Source organism: Nerophis ophidion, linkage group LG03 (assembly GCF_033978795.1).
Source record: "Nerophis ophidion isolate RoL-2023_Sa linkage group LG03, RoL_Noph_v1.0, whole genome shotgun sequence".
Taxonomy (NCBI): Eukaryota; Metazoa; Chordata; class Actinopteri; order Syngnathiformes; family Syngnathidae; genus Nerophis; species Nerophis ophidion.
The window spans coordinates 81,672,791-81,690,290 of record NC_084613.1 but is presented as its reverse complement, the minus strand read 5'-3'; the positions used below and the strand labels follow the sequence as shown (position 1 = coordinate 81,690,290).

At 42.7% G+C, this 17,500-nt stretch overlaps 1 protein-coding gene across 3 annotated transcripts in view; it reads right to left on the bottom strand.

Annotated features, from left to right (window-relative positions):
- LOC133550124 (kelch-like protein 42) overlaps positions 1 to 17,500 on the bottom strand; it is a 27,138-nt gene that overhangs the window by 2,387 nt on the left and 7,251 nt on the right. The window contains exons 5-8 of one of the 3 annotated variants that reach the window (XR_009806241.1): positions 15,421 to 15,566; positions 14,698 to 14,852; positions 2,851 to 2,977; positions 2,694 to 2,783 (exon numbers count right to left, since the gene is read on the bottom strand). Coding sequence is in view for 2 of the 3 variants with exons in the window: in XM_061896209.1 (XP_061752193.1) it covers positions 2,595 to 2,783; positions 2,851 to 3,011; positions 14,698 to 14,852; positions 15,421 to 15,566 (651 nt within the window). In the remaining variant the exon portion in view is untranslated. Of the gene's footprint in view, positions 1 to 1,044; positions 2,784 to 2,850; positions 3,012 to 14,697; positions 14,853 to 15,420; positions 15,567 to 17,500 lie in introns of those variants that run through there. The other 2 variants (XM_061896209.1, XM_061896210.1) reach the window with 2 other exon arrangements.

The following is a 17,500-nucleotide window of genomic DNA, read 5'->3' as shown; positions in this document are numbered from 1 at the left end:
GATTTTCAGAGCCCAAAAAAAGTCTGTGAGCTTAAAGAGTGTGTGAATGTGTGAATGTGGAAGTAGTGTCAAAGCGCTTTGAGTACTTTGAAGGTAGAAAAGCGCTATACAAGTACAACCTATTTATCATTTATCACTCTCACACTATTAACTAGATCCTGTATGGACTGGACTATCACACTATTAACTAGATCCACTATGGACTGGACTCTTAATACTATTAACTAGATCCACTATGGACTGGACTATCACACTATAAACTAGATCCACAATGGACTGGACTCTCACACTACTAACCCGATATACTATGGACTGAACTCTCATACTATTAACTACATCCACTATGGACTGGACTATCACACTATTAACTAGATCCACTATGGACTGGACTCTTAATACTATTAACTAGATCCACTATGGACTGGACTCTCACACTATAAACTACATCCACTATGGACTAGACTCTCATACTATTAACTAGATCCACTATGGACTGGAATCTCACACTATAAACTACATCCACTATGGACTAGACTCTCATACTATTAACTAGATCCACTAAGGACTGCACTCTCACACTATTAACTAAATCCCCTATGGACTGGACTCTTACACTATAAACTACATCCACTATGGACCGGACTCCCATACTATTAACTAGATCCACTAAGGACTGCACTCTCACACTATTAACTAGATCCACTATGGACTGGACTCTCACACTATTAACTAGATCCACTATGGACTGGATTCTCACACTATTAACTAGATCCACTATGGACTGGACTCTAATACTATTAACTAGATCCACTAAGCAATGCACTCTCACACTATTAACTAGATCCACTATGGACTGGACTCTCACACTATTAACTAGATCCACTATGGACTGGATTCTCACACTATTAACTAGATCCACTATGGACTGGACTCTAATACTATTAACTAGATCCACTAAGCAATGCACTCTCACACTATTAACTAGATCCACTATGGACTGGACTCTTACACTGTAAACAACATCCACTATGGACTGGACCCTCATACTATTAACTAGATCCAATATGGACTGGACTATCACACTATTAACTAGATCCACTATGGACTGGACTATTACACTATAAACTACATCCACTATGGACTGGACTCTCACACTATTAACTAGATCCAGTATGGACTGGACTCTCATACTATTAACTAGATCCAATATGGACTGGACTATCACACTATTAACTAGATCCACTATGGACTGGACTATTACACTATAAACTACATCCACTATGGACTGGACTCTCACACTATTAACTAGATCCAGTATGGGCTGGACTCTCACACTATTAACTAAATTTACTATGGACAGAACTCTCATACTATTAACTAGATCCACTATGGACTGGACTCTCATACTATTAACTAGATCCACTATGGACTGGACTATCACGCTATAAACTAGATCCACAATGGACTGGACTCTAACAATATAAACTACATCCTCTATGGACTGGACTCTCACACTATTAACTAAATCCACTATGGACTGGACTATCACACTATTAGCTAAATCTACTATGGACTGGACTCTCACACCATTAACTAGATCCACTTTGGACGACTCTCGTACTATTAACTAGATCCACTATGGACTGGACTCTCATACTATTAACCCATGGCCCTATTCGGACTTTATCAATGAATTCTCAGAGTTCGTTGCTAATCTAGTAACGCACGCCGATAATATAATCATAATGGGGGACTTTAATATCCATATGAATACCCCATCGGACCCACCGTGCGTAGCGCTCGAGACTATAATTGATAGCTGTGGTCTTACACAAATAATAAATGAACCCACGCATCGCAATGGTAATATGATAGACCTAGTGCTTGTCAGGGGTATCACCGTTTCCAAAGTTACGATACTCATGTTAGACCCGCTCGACATCCATTGCTTTCCTCCTCTCCAAGGTTCTCATAGTCATCATTGTCACCGACGTCCCACTGGGTGTGAGTTTTCCTTGCCCTTATGTGGGCCTACCGAGGATGTGGTAGTGGTTTGTGCAGCCCTTTGAGACACTAGTGATTTAGGGCTATATAAGTAAACATTGATTGATCGATTGATAACTAGATCCACTATGGACTGGACTCTCACACTATCAAGTAGATCCACTCCACGTCCATTGCACTGGTGGCCCAGGGGGGGGGGGGTCCCCACATCTGTGGACCCTTCCAAGGTTTCTCATTATTTATCCCATGGGGTTGAGTTTTGTCTTGCCCTGATGTGGGATCTGAGCCCAGGTTGTGGCTTGTGCAGCCCTTTGAGACACTTTTGATGAAGGGCTATGTAAATAAACTTTGATATATATATATATATATATGACAAATGTTTGTTTTAGTAATTGTACCGCTTTATATGAGCTATTATCATTATTAACACCACACACACCCAGTGCAGCCACGCTCCTACACTCAGTCATGGCAGACTAAATATTAGATCAATTACAGCCAGGATACAAAACCAAGTATCGATGCATTCATTATCCTTATATTGACTATTATTTGTGTGACATCAAGGATCCTGACAACAGACTAAGTCATTAAAGAAAGATGTGCAGGTAGAAGACAGCTTCATAGCAGACGGAGGTGGGCAGAGGAGGAAAGGTAGTGAAGGAGAGAGATTGTTGATCCATGGTCACCACAGTGTTGTGTTCTAGACTGGCCATCAGGACCTGCTGGCCTACAAGCGTCCCCTGGCCCACCAACGCAGTTTTTGGCAGCCTGTGCACCTGGCCAAGAAAGATGGCGGTGAGTGAGGGTTGGAACATCAAACATCTCCCACTGGCCTGGCCTTACCGGCCCCCACTGCTGTGAGCGCACACAGAAGGAGGTCATCACGTTATGAGAGTTGTCGCCGCCCACCACGAGCAGCCGGTCAGCCGAGGCTCCCAGGAAGTAAAGAACTGGAAGGTGGACGTGGGCCCTGGTGAGGGGGGGACGCAGCTCAGACCAGGAGTCTGCAGGGGGAGACCATGCCAGGACTTATCCAGAGTAGAGAAAAGACATGCATGCCAGGACTTATCCAGAGTAGAGAAAAGACATGCATGCCAGGACTTATCTAGAGTAGAGAAAAGACATGCATGCCAGGACTTATCCAGAGTAGTGAAAAGACATGCATGCCAGGACTTATCTAGAGTAGTGAAAAGACATGCATGCCAGGACTTATCCAGAGTAGTGAAAAGACATGCATGCCAGCGCTGATCTAGAGTAGAGAAAGACATGCATGCCAGGACTTATCCAGGGTAGTGAAAAGACATGCATGCCAGGACTTATCCAGAGTAGAGAAAAGACATGCATGCCAGGACTTATCCAGAGTGGAGAAAAGACATGCATGCCAGGACTTATCTAGAGTGGAGAAAAGACATGCATGCCAGGACTTATCCAGAGTAGAGAAAAGACATGCATGCCAGGACTTATCTAGAGTAGAGAAAAGACATGCATGCCAGGACTTATCCAGAGTGGAGAAAAGACATGCATGCCAGGACTTATCTAGAGTGGAGAAAAGACATGCATGCCAGGACTTATCCAGAGTAGAGAAAATACATGCATGCCAGGACTTATCTAGAGTAGAGAAACGACATGCATGCCAGGACTTATCCAGAGTAGAGAAAAGACATGCATGGCAGGACTTATCCAGAGAAGACAGGAGACATGCATGGCAGGACTTATCCAGAGTAGAGAAAAGACATGCATGCCAGGACTTATCTAGAGTAGAGAAAAGACATGCATGCCAGGATTTATCCAGAGAAAACAGGAGACATGCATGCCAGGACTTATCCAGAGTAGAGAAAAGACATGCATGCCAGGACTTATCCAGAGTAGAGAAAAGACATGCATGCCAGGACTTATCCAGAGTAGAGAAAAGACATGCATGCCAGGACTTATCCAGAGTAGAGAAACCAGGATTTATCCAGAGTAGAGAAAAGACATGCATGCCAGGACTTATCCAGAGTAGAGAAACCAGGATTTATCCAGAGTAGAGAAAATACATGCATGCCAGGACTTATCCAGAGGAAAGAAAAGACATGCATGCCAGGAATAATCCAGAGTAGAGAAAAGACATGCATGCCAGGACTTATCTAGAGTGGAGAAAAGACATGCATGCCAGAACTTATCCAGAGTAGAGAAAATACATGCATGCCAGGACTTATCTAGAGTAGACAAAATACATGCATGCCAGGACTTATCCAGAGTAGACAGGAGACATGCATGCCAGGACTTATCTACAGTAGAGAAAAGACATGCACGCCAGGACTTATCTACAGTAGAGAAAAGACATGCATGCCAGGACTTATCCAGAGTAGAGAAAAGACATGCATGCCAGGAATAATCCAGAGTAGAGAAAAGACATGCATGCCAGGACTTATCCAGAGTAGAGAAAAGACATGCATGCCAGGACTTATCTAGAGTAGAGAAAATACATGCATGCCAGGATTTATCCAGAGTAGAGAAAAGACATGCATGCCAGGAATAATCCAGAGTAGAGAAAAGACATGCATGCCAGGACTTATCCAGAGTAGAGAAAAGACATGCATGCCAGGACTTATCCAGAGTAGAGAAAAGACATGCATGCCAGGAATAATCCAGAGTAGAGAAAATACATGCATGCCAGGACTTATCCAGAGTAGAGAAAATACATGCATGCCAGGACTTATCTAGAGTAGACTAAATACATGTATGCCAGGACTTATCCAGAGTAGAGAAAAGACATGCATGCCAGGACTTCTCCAGAGTAGAGAAAAGACATGCATGCCAGGACTTATCCAGAGTAGAGAAAAGACATGCATGCCAGGACTTATCCAGAGTGGAGAAAAGACATGCATGCCAGGACTTATCTAGAGTAGAGAAAAGACATGCATGCCAGGACTTATCTAGAGTAGAGAAAAGACATGCATGCCAGGACTTATCCAGAGTAGAGAAAAGACATGCATGCCAGGACTTATCCAGAGTAGAGAAAAGACATGCATGCCAGGACTTATCCAGAGTAGACAGGAGACATGCATGCCAGGACTTATCCAGAGTAGAGAGAAGACATCCATGCCAGGACTTATCTAGAGTAGTGAAAAGACATGCATGCCAGGACTTATCCAGAGTAGAGATAAGACATGCATGCCAGGACTTATCCAGAGTAGACAGGAGACATGCATGCCAGGACTTATCCAGAGTAGAGATAAGACATGCATGCCAGGACTTATCCAGAGTAGACAGGAGACATGCATGCCAGGACTTATCCAGAGTAGACAGGAGACATGCATGACAGGACTTATCCAGAGTAGAGAAAAGACATCCATGCCAGGACTTATCTAGAGTAGTGAAAAGACATGCATGCCAGGACTTATCCAGAGTAGAGATAAGACATGCATGCCAGGACTTATCCAGAGTAGACAGGAGACATGCATGCCAGGACTTATCCAGAGTAGAGAAAAGACATGCATGACAGGACTTATCCAGAGTAGAGAAAAGACATGCATGCCATACTTATCTAGAGTAGTGAAAAGACATGCATGCCAGGACTTATCCAGAGTAGAGATAAGACATGCATGCCAGGACTTATCCAGAGTAGACAGGAGACATGCATGCCAGGACTTATCCAGAGTAGACAGGAGACATGCATGACAGGACTTATCCAGAGTAGAGAAAATACATGCATGCCAGGACTTATCCAGAGTAGAGAAACCAGGATTTATCCAGAGCAGAGAAAATACATGCATGCCAGGACTTATCTAGAGTAGAGAAAAGACATGCATTCCAGGACTTATCTAGAGTAGAGAACATACATGCATGCCAGGACTTATCCAGAGTAGTGAAAAGACATGCATGCCAGGACTTATCCAGAGTAGAGAAAAGACATGCATGCCGGGACTTATCCAGAGTAGAGAAAAGACATGCATGCCAGGACTTATCCAGAGTAGACAGGAGACATGCATGCCAGGACTTATCCAGAGTAGAGAAAAGACATGCATGCCAGGACTTATCTAGAGTAGTGAAAAGACATGCATGCCAGGAATTATCCAGAGTAGAGATAAGACATGCATGCCAGGACTTATCCAGAGTAGACAGGAGACATGCATGCCAGGACTTATCCAGAGTAGACAGGAGACATGCATGCCAGGACTTATCCAGAGTAGACAGGAGACATGCATGACAGGACTTATCCAGAGTAGAGAAAAGACATGCATGCCAGGACTTATCCAGAGTAGTGAAAAGACATGCATGCCAGGAATTATCCAGAGTAGAGATAAGACATGCATGCCAGGACTTATCCAGAGTAGACAGGAGACATGCATGCCAGGACTTATCCAGAGTAGACAGGAGACATGCATGACAGGACTTATCCAGAGTAGAGAAAAGACATGCATGCCAGGACTTATCCAGAGTAGAGAAACCAGGATTTATCCAGAGCAGAGAAAATACATGCATGCCAGGACTTATCTACAGTAGAGAAAAGACATGCATGCCAGGACTTATCTAGAGTAGAGAAAATACATGCATGCCAGGACTTATCTAGAGTAGAGAAAAGACATGCATGCCAGGACTTATCTACAGTAGAGAAAAGACATGCATGCCAGGACTTATCCAGAGTAGAGAAACCAGGATTTATCCAGAGCAGAGAAAATACATGCATGCCAGGACTTATCTAGAGTAGAGAACATACATGCATGCCAGGACTTATCCAGAGTAGTGAAAAGACATGCATGCCAGGACTTATCCAGAGTAGAGAAAAGACATGCATGCCAGGACTTATCCAGAGTAGAGAAAAGACATGCATGCCAGGACTTATCCAGAGTAGAGAAAAGACATGCATGCCAGGACTTATCCAGAGTGGAGAAAAGACATGCATGCCAGGACTTATCTAGAGTAGAGAAAAGACATGCATGCCAGGACTTATCTAGAGTAGAGAAAAGACATGCATGCCAGGACTTATCCAGAGTAGAGAAAAGACATGCATGCCAGGACTTATCCAGAGTAGACAGGAGACATGCATGACAGGACTTATCCAGAGTAGAGAAAAGACATGCATGCCAGGACTTATCCAGAGTAGAGAAACCAGGATTTATCCAGAGCAGAGAAAATACATGCATGCCAGGACTTATCTACAGTAGAGAAAAGACATGCATGCCAAAACTTATCTAGAGTAGAGAAAATACATGCATGCCAGGACTTATCCAGAGTAGAGAAAAGACATGCATTCCAGGACTTATCTAGAGTAGAGAAAAAACATGCATGCCAGGACTTATCTGGAGTAGTGAAAAGACATGCATGCCAGGACTTATCTAAAGTAGAGAAAAGACATGCATGCCAGGACTTATCCAGAGTAGAGAAAACACATGCATGCCAGGACTTATCCAGAGTAGAGAAAAGACATGCACGCCAGGACTTATCTAGAGTAGAGAAAAGACATGCATGCCAGGACTTATCTAGAGTAGAGAAAAGACATGCATGCCAGGACTTATCCAGAGGAAAGAAAAGACATGCATGCCAGGACTTATCTAGAGTAAAGAAAAGACATGCATGCCAGGAATAATCCAGAGTAGTGAAAAGACATGCATGCCAGGACTTATCTAGAGTAGAGAAAATACATGCATGCCAGGACTTATCTACAGTAGACAAAAGACATGCATGCCAGGACTTATCTAGAGCAGAGAAAACACATGCATGCCAGGACTTATCTAGAGTAGAGAAAAGACATGCATGCCAGGACTTATCCAGAGTGGAGAAAAGACATGCATGCCAGGACTTATCCAGAGTAGAGAAACCAGGACTTATCCAGAGTAGAGAAAAGACATGCATGCCAGGACTTATCCAGAGTAGACAGGAGACATGCATGACAGGACTTATCCAGAGTAGAGAAAAGACATGCATGCCAGGACTTATCCACAGAAGAGAAACCAGGATTTATCCAGAGCAGAGAAAATACATGCATGCCAGGACTTATCTACAGTAGAGAAAAGACATGCATGCCAAAACTTATCTAGAGTAGAGAAAATACATGCATGCCAGGACTTATCCAGAGTAGAGAAAAGACATGCATTCCAGGACTTATCTAGAGTAGAGAAAAAACATGCATGCCAGGACTTATCTGGAGTAGTGAAAAGACATGCATGCCAGGACTTATCTAAAGTAGAGAAAAGACATGCATGCCAGGACTTATCCAGAGTAGAGAAAACACATGCATGCCAGGACTTATCCAGAGTAGAGAAAAGACATGCACGCCAGGACTTATCTAGAGTAGAGAAAAGACATGCATGCCAGGACTTATCTAGAGTAGAAAAAAGACATGCATGCCAGGACTTATCCAGAGGAAAGAAAAGACATGCATGCCAGGACTTATCTAGAGTAAAGAAAAGACATGCATGCCAGGAATAATCCAGAGTAGTGAAAAGACATGCATGCCAGGACTTATCTAGAGTAGAGAAAATACATGCATGCCAGGACTTATCTACAGTAGACAAAAGACATGCATGCCAGGACTTATCTAGAGCAGAGAAAACACATGCATGCCAGGACTTATCTAGAGTAGAGAAAAGACATGCATGCCAGGACTTATCCAGAGTGGAGAAAAGACATGCATGCCAGGACTTATCCAGAGTAGAGAAACCAGGACTTATCCAGAGTAGAGAAAAGACATGCATGCCAGGACTTATCCAGAGTAGAGAAACCAGGATTTATCCAGAGTAGAGAAAAGACATGCACGCCAGGACTTATCCAGAGTAGAGAAAAGACATGCATGCCAGGACTTATCCAGAGTAGAGAAAATACATGCATGCCAGGACTTATCTAGAGTAGAGAAAAGACATGCATGCCAGGACTTATCTACAGTAGACAAAATACATGCATGCCAGGACTTATCTAGAGTAGAGAAAATACATGCATGCCAGGACTTATCCAGAGGAAAGAAAAGACATGCATGCCAGGACTTATCTAGAGTAGAGAAAAGACATGCATGCCAGGACTTATCCAGAGTAGAGAAAAGACATGCATGCCAGGACTTATCCAGAGTAGACAGGAGACATGCATGCCAGGACTTATCCAGAGTAGAGAAAAGACATGCATTCCAGGACTTATCTAGAGTAGAGAACATACATGCATGCCAGGACTTATCCAGAGGAAAGAAAAGACATGCATGCCAGGACTTATCTAGAGTAAAGAAAATACATGCATGCCAGGAATAATCCAGAGTAGAGAAAAGACAGGCATGCCAGGACTTATCCAAAGTAGAGAAACCAGGACTTATCCAGAGTAGAGAAAAGACATGCATGCCAGGACTTATCTAGAGTAGTGAAAATTCTTGCATGCCAGGACTTATCTAGAGTAGAGAAAATACATGCATGCCAGGACTTATCCAGAGTAAAGAAAAGACATGCAAGCCAGGACTTATCTAGAGTAGACAAAATACATGCATGCCAGGACTTATCCAGAGTAGAGAAAAGACATGCATGCCAGGACTTATCTACAGTAGAGAAAAGACATGCATGCCAGGACTTATGTACAGTAGACAAAATACATGCATGCCAGGACTTATCTAGAGTAGAGGAAAATACATGCATGCCAGGACTTATCTAGAGTAGAGAAAAGACATGCATGCCAGGACTTATCTAGAGTAGAGAAAAGACATGCATGCCAGGACTTATCCAGAGGAAAGAAAAGACATGCATGCCAGGACTTATCTAGAGTAAAGAAAATACATGCATGCCAGGAATAATCCAGAGTAGTGAAAAGACATGCATGCCAGGACTTATCCAAAGTAGAGAAACCAGGACTTATCCAGAGTAGAGAAAAAACATGCATGCCAGGACTTATCTAGAGTAGTGAAAAGACATGCATGCCAGGACTTATCTAGAGTAGAGAAAAGACATGCATGCCAGGACTTATCTAGAGTAGAGAAAAGACATGCATTCCAGGACTTATCTAGAGTAGAGAACATACATGCATGCCAGGACTTATCCAGAGGAAAGAAAAGACATGCATGCCAGGACTTATCTAGAGTAAAGAAAATACATGCATGCCAGGAATAATCCAGAGTAGTGAAAAGACATGCATGCCAGGACTTATCTAGAGTAGAGAAAATACATGCATGCCAGGACTTATCCAGAGGAAAGAAAAGACATGCATGCCAGGACTTATCTAGAGTAAAGAAAATACATGCATGCCAGGAATAATCCAGAGTAGAGAAAAGACAGGCATGCCAGGACTTATCCAAAGTAGAGAAACCAGGACTTATCCAGAGTAGAGAAAAGACATGCATGCCAGGACTTATCTAGAGTAGTGAAAATTCTTGCATGCCAGGACTTATCTAGAGTAGAGAAAATACATGCATGCCAGGACTTATCCAGAGTAAAGAAAAGAAATGCAAGCCAGGACTTATCTAGAGTAGACAAAATACATGCATGCCAGGACTTATCCAGAGTAGAGAAAAGACATGCATGCCAGGACTTATCTACAGTAGAGAAAAGACATGCATGCCAGGACTTATCTACAGTAGACAAAATACATGCATGCCAGGACTTATCTAGAGTAGAGAAAATACATGCATGCCAGGACTTATCTAGAGTAGAGAAAAGACATGCATGCCAGGACTTATCTAGAGTAGAGAAAAGACATGCATGCCAGGACTTATCTAGAGTAGAGAAAAGACATGCATTCCAGGACTTATCTAGAGTAGAGAACATACATGCATGCCAGGACTTATCCAGAGGAAAGAAAAGACATGCATGCCAGGACTTATCTAGAGTAAAGAAAATACATGCATGCCAGGAATAATCCAGAGTAGTGAAAAGACATGCATGCCAGGACTTATCTAGAGTAGAGAAAATACATGCATGCCAGGACTTATCCAGAGGAAAGAAAAGACATGCATGCCAGGACTTATCTAGAGTAAAGAAAATACATGCATGCCAGGAATAATCCAGAGTAGAGAAAAGACAGGCATGCCAGGACTTATCCAAAGTAGAGAAACCAGGACTTATCCAGAGTAGAGAAAAGACATGCATGCCAGGACTTATCTAGAGTAGTGAAAATTCTTGCATGCCAGGACTTATCTAGAGTAGAGAAAATACATGCATGCCAGGACTTATCCAGAGTAAAGAAAAGACATGCAAGCCAGGACTTATCTAGAGTAGACAAAATACATGCATGCCAGGACTTATCCAGAGTAGAGAAAAGACATGCATGCCAGGACTTATCTACAGTAGAGAAAAGACATGCATGCCAGGACTTATCTACAGTAGAGAAAAGACATGCATGCCAGGAATTATCTAGAGTAGAGAACATACATGCATGCCAGGACTTATCTAGAGTAGAGAAAAGACATGCATGCCAGGACTTATCTAGAGTAGAGAAAAGACATGCATGCCAGGACTTATCTACAGTAGAGAAAAGACATGCATGCCAGGACTTATCCAGAGTAGACAGGAGACATGCATGCCAGGACTTATCCAGAGTAGAGAAAAGACATGCATGCCAGGACTTATCCAGAGTAGACAGGAGACATGCATGCCAGGACTTATCCAGAGTAGACAGGAGACATTCATGCCAGGACTATTCCAGAGTAGACAAGAGACATGCATGCCAGGACTTATCCAGAGTAGAGAAAAGACATGCATGCCAGGACTTATCCAGAGTAGTGAAAAGACATGCATGCCAGGACTTATCCAGAGTAGAGAAAAGACATGCATGCCAGGACTTATCCAGAGGAAAGAAAAGACATGCATGCCAGGACTTATCTAGAGTAAAGAAAATACATGCATGCCAGGAATAATCCAGAGTAGAGAAAAGACAGGCATGCCAGGACTTATCCAAAGTAGAGAAAAGACATGCATGCCAGGACTTATCTAAAGTAGAGAAAAGACATGCATGCCAGGACTTATCTAGAGTAGAGAAAAGACTTGCATGCCAGGACTTATCTAGAGTAGAGAAAATACATGCATGCCAGGAATAATCCAGAGTAGTGAAAAGACATGCATGCCAGGACTTATCTAGAGTAGAGAAAATACATGCATGCCAGGACTTATCTACAGTAGACAAAAGACATGCATGCCAGGACTTATCCAGAGTAGTGAAAAGACATGCATGCCAGGACTTATCCAGAGTAGAGAAAAGACATGCATGCCAGGACTTATCCAGAGTAGAGAAAAGACATGCATGCCAGGACTTATCCAGAGTAGACAGGAGACATGCATGCCAGGACTTATCCAGAGTAGAGAAAAGACATGCATGCCAGGACTTATCCAGAGTAGAGAAAAGACATGCATGCCAGGACTTATCTAAAGTAGAGAAAAGACATGCATGCCAGGACTTATCTAGAGTAGAGAAAAGACTTGCATGCCAGGACTTATCTAGAGTAGAGAAAAGACATGCATGCCAGGAATAATCCAGAGTAGTGAAAAGACATGCATGCCAGGACTTATCTAGAGTAGAGAAAAGACATGCATGCCAGGACTTATCTACAGTAGACAAAAGACATGCATGCCAGGACTTATCCAGAGTAGTGAAAAGACATGCATGCCAGGACTTATCCAGAGTAGAGAAAAGACATGCATGCCAGGACTTATCCAGAGTAGAGAAAAGACATGCATGCCAGGACTTATCCAGAGTAGACAGGAGACATGCATGCCAGGACTTATCCAGAGTAGAGAAAAGACATGCATGCCAGGACTTATCTAGAGTAGTGAAAAGACATGCATGCCAGGAATTATCCAGAGTAGAGATAAGACATGCATGCCAGGACTTATCCAGAGTAGACAGGAGACATGCATGCCAGGACTTATCCAGAGTAGACAGGAGACATGCATGACAGGACTTATCCAGAGTAGAGAAAAGACATGCATGCCAGGACTTATCCAGAGTAGAGAAACCAGGATTTATCCAGAGCAGAGAAAATACATGCATGCCAGGACTTATCTACAGTAGAGAAAAGACATGCATGCCAGGACTTATCTAGAGTAGAGAAAATACATGCATGCCAGGACTTATCTAGAGTAGAGAAAAGACATGCATGCCAGGACTTATCTACAGTAGAGAAAAGACATGCATGCCAGGAATTATCTAGAGTAGAGAACATACATGCATGCCAGGACTTATCTAGAGTAGAGAAAAGACATGCATGCCAGGACTTATCTACAGTAGAGAAAAGACATGCATGCCAGGACTTATCCAGAGTAGACAGGAGACATGCATGCCAGGACTTATCCAGAGTAGAGAAAAGACATGCATGCCAGGACTTATCCAGAGTAGACAGGAGACATGCATGCCAGGACTTATCCAGAGTAGACAGGAGACATTCATGCCAGGACTATTCCAGAGTAGACAAGAGACATGCATGCCAGGACTTATCCAGAGTAGAGAAAAGACATGCATGCCAGGACTTATCCAGAGTAGTGAAAAGACATGCATGCCAGGACTTATCCAGAGTAGAGAAAAGACATGCATGCCAGGACTTATCCAGAGGAAAGAAAAGACATGCATGCCAGGACTTATCTAGAGTAAAGAAAATACATGCATGCCAGGAATAATCCAGAGTAGAGAAAAGACAGGCATGCCAGGACTTATCCAAAGTAGAGAAACCAGGACTTATCCAGAGTAGAGAAAAGACATGCATGCCAGGACTTATCTAGAGTAGTGAAAATACATGCATGCCAGGACTTATCTAGAGTAGAGAAAATACATGCATGCCAGGACTTATCCAGAGTAAAGAAAAGACATGCAAGCCAGGACTTATCTAGAGTAGACAAAATACATGCATGCCAGGACTTATCCAGAGTAGAGAAAAGACATGCATGCCAGGACTTATCTAGAGTAGAGAAAAGACATGCATGCCAGGACTTATCTACAGTAGACAAAATACATGCATGCCAGGACTTATCTAGAGTAGAGAAAATACATGCATGCCAGGACTTATCTAGAGTAGAGAAAATACATGCATGCCAGGACTTATCTAGAGTAGACAAAATACATGCATGCCAGGACTTATCTAGAGTAGTGAAAATACATGCATGCCAGGACTTATCTAGAGTAGAGAAAAGACATGCATGCCAGGACTTATCTAGAGTAGTGAAAAGACATGCATGCCAGGACTTATCTAGAGTAGAGAAAAGACATGCATGCCAGGACTTATCTAGAGTAGAGAAAAGACATGCATGCCAGGACTTATCCAGAGTAGACAGGAGACATGCATGCCAGGACTTATCCAGAGTAGAGAAAAGACATGCATGCCAGGACTTATCCAGAGTAGACAGGAGACATGCATGCCAGGACTTATCCAGAGTAGACAGGAGACATTCATGCCAGGACTATTCCAGAGTAGAGAAAAGACATGTATGCCAGGACTTATCTAGAGTAGAGAAAAGACATGCGTGCCAGGACTTATCTAGAGTAGAGAAAAGACATGCGTGCCAGGACTTATCTAGAGTAGACAAAATACATGCATGCCAGGACTTATCTAGAGTAGAGAAAAGACATGCATGCCAGGACTTATCCAGAGTAGAGAAAAGACATGCATGCCAGGACTTATCCAGAGTAGAGAAAAGACATGCATGCCAGGACTTATCTAGAGTAGAGAACATACATGCATGCCAGGACTTATCCAGAGTAGAGAAAAGACATGCATGCCAGGACTTATCCAGAGTAGAGAAGAGGAAGGTCTACCTTCTTCTGTGTGGTACTGCAGTAGCACCTTCTCTCCTGTCCTCTGGATGCTCCCCAGGACTAGGAGCCAGGGTGCCAGGCTGGTGGTCAGGGGGACGTCGTGGGACAACGACACGCTGAACTGGAAGTCCGTCAGCGGCAGCGACGACACAAACCTACAGCAAAATGGCATTTAGGAGGGAATATGAAAAATACGCTTCATTTTCACCTAAAACATATACATTACATCTCGTCTCCATTACTGTAACCTATTATTTTCATGTCTCCCTATGTCTAGCATTAAAATATCACAGCAACACACACACACATTCATACATTTATATATATATATATATATATATATACGAAGCAAACCTGATGCTCAATGATCATTTATTTTTGTCATTAATGTGCTTTTTGCATTGATTTCTAATGATCTATTAGAATAGTCAACTATTACTGTATATCAAGGGTGTCAAAAAAATAGATTAATTAGATTAAAATCAGATTAATCTTGATCCTTATTTGTAACGATTCTTAATCACAAACCACAACAACATCTGTACCCATGCCCGGGCAAGGAAAAACTGCAACAGGCCGAGATGGGGAAAAAGAAGAACCTTGGGAAAAAACTGCGCTTATCATTTGCAGTCTGGGGCCCAAAAAAAAAATAACCTTATTTCTCTACTGGCCTTTTTCTTGCCAGCTACATAACCAGCATGCAGGTGAGTGTCTGCCACTAACCTCCAGGTGTCCTCCCACGGGTTGTAACATTCCACAGCTGTGTGGAGGGCCGTGTTGGAGTCTGGGCTGAGCAGGGAGTCCAAGTACCAGCCGCCCACTGCATAGATGCGGCCCTGGCAGGACACTGCACTGAAGTGCCTTCTACGCTGTGGACAACATGCACTTTACTCATTACACATTATATAACCCATTACACTACTCATTACTAATTACATTAACCATTAAGTTACTCATTACACATTACATTACTCATTAACTTGACATCTCTGTTCCATAGTAAAAGGCCTACTGAAACCCACTACTACCGACCACACAGTCTGATATTTTATACATCAATGATAAAATATTAACATTGCAACACATGCCAATACGGCTGGGTTAGTTTACTAAATTGCAATTTTAAATTTCGCGTCCAAATATCCTGCTGAAATGTCTCGGTATGAGAGTTGACGTCACGGATTGTAGAGGACATTTTGTTGCAGCATCGTTCCCAGCTATTAAGTTGTCTGTTTTCATCGCGAAATTCCACAGTATTCTGGACATCTGTGTTGCTGAATCTTTTGCAATTTGTTCAATGAACAATGGAGACATCAAAGAAGAAAGCTGTAGGTGGGAAGCGGTGTATTACGGCCGGCTTTAGCAACACAAACACAGCCGGTGTTTCATTGTTTACATTCCCGAAAGATGACAGTCAAGCTTTACTATGGAACAGAGATGTCAAGCGAACACGGTTGGATTGGACCACACATACAAAGTACAGTGTATTATGCAGCGATCATTTCGAAAGATCGTGTTTCGAAGAGGGTCCCTTGCGAAGGGCAGAGATGGGCATCGCCACCACCCGTCGACTGGTGCTGAAGAAAGGTGCGGGGCCGACCTTCAGGTTGTACAGGTACGACCATATAATCGCACTAAAACACTAGTAACACAATAAGCAGATAAGGGATTTTCCAGAATTATCCTAGTAAATGTGTCTAATAACATCTGAATTGCTCCCACTGCCCTCTAGTCTTTTTTTCCTAGTCCTTCACTCTCACTTTCCTCATCCACGAATCTTTCATCCTCGCTCAAATTAATGGGGAAATCGTCGCTTTCTCGGTCCGAATCACTCTCGCTGGTGGTGGCCATGATTGTAAACAATGTTCAGATGTGAGGAGCTCCACAACCCGTGACGTCACGCGCACATCGTCTGCTACTTCCGGTACAGGAAAGCCTTTTTTATTAGCGACCAAAAGTTGCGAACTTTATCGTCGATGTTCTCTACTAAATCCTTTCAGCAAAAATATGGCAATATCGCGAAATGATCAAGTATGACACATAGAATGGACCTGCTATCCCCGTTTAAATAAGAACATCTCATTTAACTTACCAATCAACGGATTTAAATTGCTCCAGTGGTCAAAAGATGCAATCGTTGGTTAGAAGGCGATCGCCGAATAGCTTCAATAGCTATTCGCTCAATAGCTTCAGTTTCTTCTTCAATTTCATTTTCGCTATCTGCCTCCACACTCCAACCATCCGTTTCAATACATGCGTAATCTGTTAAATCGCTTAAACCGCTGAAATCAGAGTCTGAATCCGAGCTAATATCGCTATATCTTGCTGCCATGTTTGTTTGTATTGGCATCACTATGTGACGTCACAGGAAAATGGACGGGTGGATTCACAGATAGCGAAAATCAGGCACTTTAAAGCCTTTTTTTGGGATATTCCATGATGGGTAAAATTTTGAAAAAAAACTTTGAAAAATAAAATAAGCCACTGGGAACTGATTTGTGTTGGTTTTAACCCTTCTGAAATTGTGATAATGTTCCCCTTTAAACGATAAAGTCAACAAAATCACAAAGGTGAGTTTTGTTGATGTTATTGACTGATGTGCTAATCAGACATATTTGGTCACGGCATGAGTGCCAGCTAATCGATGCTAAAATGCTATTTAGGCTAGCTGTGTGTACATTTGTAGCTATATTTGCATCCAGCCTTTCCCTCCACCCACATTTAATGCCAAACAAACACTTACCAATCGATGGATTTAAGTTGCTCCAGTGGTCAAAAGATGCAATCGTTGGTTAGAAGGCGA